At 51.1% G+C, this 5,496-nt stretch overlaps 1 protein-coding gene across 1 annotated transcript; it reads right to left on the reverse strand.

The window, feature by feature from the left end:
* Nucleotides 1-3,285: 3,285 nt before the first annotated feature.
* Nucleotides 3,286-5,234, reverse strand: LOC125535016 (UDP-glucose flavonoid 3-O-glucosyltransferase 7-like). Its single transcript, XM_048698081.1, has one exon. The coding sequence runs from the start codon at nucleotides 5,001-5,003 to the stop codon at nucleotides 3,582-3,584; it is 1,422 nt and encodes a 473-aa protein (XP_048554038.1). The 5' UTR covers nucleotides 5,004-5,234; the 3' UTR covers nucleotides 3,286-3,581.
* Between the last annotated feature and the right edge of the window lie 262 nt (nucleotides 5,235-5,496).

Consider the following 5,496-nt stretch of genomic DNA (forward strand, 5'->3'; position numbering starts at 1 on the left):
TCTTCAACTAATGGCCTTAGGTACACATCAATGTTGTTGCCGGGTTGCTTAGGGCCTTGGAGGAGAACTGGCGTCATAATGAACTTCCGCTTCATGCACATCCAAGGAGGAAGGTTATACATACATAGAGTCACGGGCGAGGTGCTGTGATTGCTGCTCTGCTCCCCGAAAGGATTAATGCCATCCGCGCTTAAAGCAAACCATACGTTCCTTGGGTCCTTTGCAAACTCATCCCAGCACTTTCTCTCGATTTTTCTCCATTGCGACCCGTCAGCGGGTGCTCTCAACTTCCCGTCTTTCTTACGGTCCTCACTGTGCCATCGCATCAACTTGGCATGCTCTCCGTTTCTGAACTGATGTTTCAACCGTGGTATTATAGGAGCATACCACATCACCTTCGCAGGAACCCTCTTCCCAGGGGGCTCGCCATGAACATCACCAGGGTCATCTCGTCTGATCTTATACCGCAATGCACCGCATACCGGGCATGCGTTCGGATCCTTGTATGCACCGCGGTAGAGGATGCAGTCATTAGGGCATGCATGTATCTTCTGCACCTCCAATCCTAGAGGGCATATGACCTTCTTTGTTGCGTATGTATTGTAGGGCAATTCATTATCCTTTGGAAGCTTCTTCTTCAATATTTTCAGTAGCTTCTCAAATCCTTTGTCAGGCACAGCATTCTCTGCCTTCCACTGCAGCAATTCCAGTACGGTACCGAGCTTTGTGTTGCCATCTTCCCAATTGGGGTACAACCCTTTTTTGTGACCCTCTAACATGCGATCGAACTTCAGCTTTTTCTTTTGACTTTCGCATTGCGTCCTTGCATCGACAATGACCCGGCGGAGATCATCATCATCGGGCACATCGTCTGGTTCCTCTTGATCTTCAGCAGCTTCACCCGTTGCAGCATCATTGGGCACATCGTCTGGTTCCTCTTGATCTTCACCAGCTCCCCCCGTTGCAGCATCACCGTATTCAGGGGGCACATAGTTGTCATCGTACTCTTCTTCTTCGCCGTCTTCCATCATAACCCCTATTTCTCCGTGCCTTGTCCAAACATTATAGTGTGGCATGAAGCCCTTGTAAAGCAGGTGGGTGTGAAGGATTTTCCGGTCAGAGTAATACTTCGTATTCCCATAATTAGGGCATGGACAACACATAAAACCATTCTGCTTGTTTGCCTCAGCCGCTTCGAGAAATTCATTGACGCCCTTAATGTACTCGGAGGTGTGTCTGTCACCGTACATCCATTGCCAATTCATCTGCGTGCGTTATATATAATTAAATGTGTCAAAAACCATTACAGAACATCATGAATAGATAATTAAGTGACCAAATTAATAGAAGTTCATCATCACATTAAAACCAAAGTACATACATAGTTCTCATCTAACAACATATAGCTCTCCAGAGCATCTAATTAATTAAACCATACATTGAAACTATGTAAAACATTTCAATGCGAAAACAAACGCGATCATAATCGCAACCAAGGTAACAATTGATCCAATGGCATAATGATACCAAGCCTCGGTATGAACGGCATATTTTCTAATCTTTCTAATCTTCAAGCGCATTGCATCCATCTTGATCTTGTGATCATTGACGACATCCGCAACATGCAACTCCAATATCATCTTCTCCTCCTCAATTTTTTTATTTTTTCCTTCAAGAAATTGTTTTCTTCTTCAACTAAATTTAACCTCTCAACAATAGGACCGGTTGGAATTTCCGGTTCACATACCTCCTAGATAAATAAAATCTATGTCACGTTGGTCGGCATAATTTTCATAAACAATAAATGAACCAATAGTTATAAAGATAATATATACCACATCCGAATCATAGACAGGACGAGGGCCGACGGGGGCGGATACCAAAACCATCGCACTATATAAGATGCAATAATAAAAGTAAGAAAATGATACAAGTATCTATCTAAACATACAAGTAAGAATATTTTTCCTTTCAGAAAGAAGATAAGAACAAGAGGCTCACCACGGTGGTGCCGGTGATGAGATCGGCGCGGGTGATCGACGGCGGTGAAGACGGGGGCGGGGCGTGACAGACCGCTAAACCTAGACAAATATTGAGGAAAATGGAGAATAGAGGTCGAGCTTGGAGAGAAGAAAGCTTAAGTAGTGTGGCTCGGGCATTCCATCGAACACCTTGTGTGCATAGGAGGTGAGCTAGAGCACCACCAAGCCCTCTCCCCCTCGGCCAGAAAAACAGAGCAGTGTGCTCTGCTCTTGCGCGAGGGGGTATATATAGGCACCACTATTGGTCCCGGTTGGTGGCATGAACCGGGACTAATGGGGAGCCTTTGGTCCCGGTTCAAACCACCAACCGGGACCAATGATGGTGGGCCAGGAGCTAGGCCCATTGGTCCCGGTTCGTCCCACCAACCGGGACCAAAAGGTCCAGACGAACCGGGACCAATGGCCCACGTGGCTCGGGCGGCCCCCTAGGCTCACGAACCAGGTCCAATGCACCCATTGGTCCCGGTTCTAGACTGAACCGGGACTAATGGACTTACCCGGCCTGAACCTTTGCCCCCTTTTCTACTAGTGTCAGCATGAAACGGTTCTCTACAAAGTGGCGTTCTCTAATTCATAGCTTCGTTTCTGGTGGGATTGTGGCCATTAAAGTCAATGATGACGTTGGCCGCTACTTCCAAATGAAGAAAGGATTGAGACAAGGTGACTCATTATCGCCCATGATATTTATTATAGTGACTGATATGTTAGCTGTCATGATTGAGCGTGTAAAGGTTAGTGGCCAAATTGGCAAGGTCGTTAATCATCTAGTTGATGGTGGACTTTCTGTCCTATGCCAACGATACGATTCACTTTATGGATCATGATCTAGAGAAAGCGAGGAATCTGAAATTAACTTTGTCAGCATTTGTGTATCTCTGGGGTCTTAAGATAAAATTCTATAAAAGTGATTTTGTTTGTGAGGCTCAAGACAAGGCCCACCTGTACGCGGATTGTTTGACTAGGGGTTAGGCCAGTTTCCTATCAGATATTTGGGAGTATCGATACATTATCGGAGACTCACAAATGCTTAATGTAAACACGTCAAGGAGAGACTACAAAAAAGGTTAAGCAGTTGGAAGGTAATCTGCTATTTTGGGTGAAAGATTGGTCCTCATAAATTATATCTTTTGATGGCCGACAGCAGGTCCCATGCCACGTTGGCGCGCAAGTCAGCACCGTGTAGTATACAAACGTGATTTGCATCATATGTGCACATCAAAACCAAGTTGTGACACCAGTTCAATGTATGCCCAAGTTTTAGCACTAAACTGACTTTTCGTACTAAGTTTTAGCACCAGTGGTGTAATTGACTCAAAACAGTATTTCGTATCATGCTAAATTGCCCAATGCAGAAACACAATCTTTTCTTCTTGAAAAGAAAAAAAAACTTGGCATTTCGTTTTCAGCATGGGAGAGTACGTCAATTTGCTATTCTTGGTGCGTTCCAACGTTGCATTGTCTATTGAAAGTAAGATTTCTATGGTGCGGCAAGCTCAAAAGTAACGAGCCGTCACCATCGAATCACCGTCCAACACCCGGTTACCGACCCCGGCGGGCCATGAGCTCATCCACCAGCTGCCCAGCATCACCGTACGACGATCCACCCTTCTCCACTGCGCTCCTCGCTTTTAGGCCGAGGTCCCTCGCCCTGCTTCGCATCGCGTCGCCTTGGACCTCCATCAATGTTCTGACGACGCCGGCGATCACCTCGACGCCGATCACCCGATGGGTCTCCGCGGACGACCCGTAGTCCTTGGCGCCGACGCTGACGCCGACCCGGAGCTCGCCCACGACCAGCTTCTCGTTGAAGAACTGGTCGGCATGGCGCGGCCACGTCACCATCGGCACACCGGCGCTCACCGCCTCCAGCGTTGAGTTCCACCCGCAGTGCGTCAGGAAGCAGCCGACGGCTGGGTGGTTTAAGATGAGTACCTGTGGCGCCCAGACGCGGATGATGTAACCACGCGAAGCCGTTGGGAAGCCTTCCGGCATCCATATGTCCGACGATGCTGCGTCGGCATCGGAGATGACCCACACGAAGTTCTTGCCGGAGAGGTCGAGGCCGCGGGCGAGCTCCCGAAGCTGCTCCGGCGAGAAGCTGCCTAGCGTGCCGAAGGCGACGAACACTACCGATCCGGCCGGCTTGGTGTCGAGCCAGGGGGTGCAGCCGTCAGCGTCCGGCGAGAGCGCGTCGGTGCCTCTGGACGCCACCTCTTTGCTGCCGCTGGCGAGCGCGACCGGCCCGATGAGCCACGCGCGGCGTCGGAGCGTCTTGCGGTAGTGCTCCACGTAGTCCGGCTCGAGCTCGTGGAAGCTGTTGACCAGCTCGCCGTAGCTTTTCTGGTCCGCGGCGTAGATGCCCTTGACGAACGCCAACTGGTCGGGGTTCCTCATGATCTGGCTCCGCCTCAGCTCCACGCGGTGCGGCAGCCCGGGCACGGAGAAGACTGCGTCAGGATCACCCTCGCCGTCGTCGTCGTCGTCGGGGTTGTGGTCGCGCAGCAAGCTTTCGGCGCAGCACCGGGCGAACATGCTGGTGCCGAGGAACGCGAGCCGAGGGACGCCATACTCGGCCGCGACGTCCAGCGACCAGGGGAAGAAGCTATCGGAGACCACCGCGTCGAGGCCGGCGCGGTGGTCGGCGAGGAACTGCCGGAAGGGCTCCCGGAGCAGCCGCGCCGCCTGCTGGAGCTTGCCATGGTCACCGCGGGAGCCGCTCTGGGCGGCCGGCGAGAGGCCGACTTCAGGGAAAGGCACGACGGCGATGTCGATTGGTGGGGAAGAGAGGTCGACGATGGAGCGGATGATGGAAGCTTGCACGGGGGTGGTGAGGATGGTGCACCGGACGCCGCGGGCCGCGAAGAGCGCGGCGATGTCGGCCATCGGGATGAGGTGGCCGGGGATGAGGTAGGGGAAGAAGAGCATGTGCAGCGGCTGCTGGTCGTCCTCGGCAGGCGCCATGACCGCCTTCCCACGCCAGACGCCGGCCACGCGGGCCTCTCTTATACGTACATGCTCAAGGATTTGAGGACCGGAGCTGGAGCAAAGTGCAAAGCGCAAAGGTAGAAGAATGGCACACACCAGACAGGTCGTACGTGCTGAATAGGGACGCCGATGTCAATGTGCCGATGCGCCACTACCGTAAAAGTCGACAACAGCTGCCGAGCATTCTACTTTATCTCAGATTCGCAGGACAAAACATATTGGATGCCAATGAAGTCCTCATTTTGCACTAAAGTCCTACATCTACGAAAGACTACTTAAACTCCTACGTAAAATTCCTTAACTAGCTCTCCTACCCTGAATGTCAGGGGGTGGGGCTCTTCCTCCTCTATTATCCAATCCTAACTCTCCACCTGGCTTGTTAGGTTAGGAAAAAAAATCCTATACTACCGGGTCGTACCGACTCGATCGTGAGACCTACATATGTAGAAAAAAAAAGGAAGGAGGAAAG

Source organism: Triticum urartu, chromosome 2, assembly GCF_003073215.2.
Source record: "Triticum urartu cultivar G1812 chromosome 2, Tu2.1, whole genome shotgun sequence".
Lineage (NCBI taxonomy): Eukaryota > Viridiplantae > Streptophyta > Magnoliopsida > Poales > Poaceae > Triticum > Triticum urartu.

Bases quoted from the DNA above. Each gene is read 5' to 3' on its own strand.
- LOC125535016 (XM_048698081.1), bottom strand. From the start codon at position 5,003: ATGGCGCCTGCCGAGGACGACCAGCAGCCGCTGCACATGCTCTTCTTC.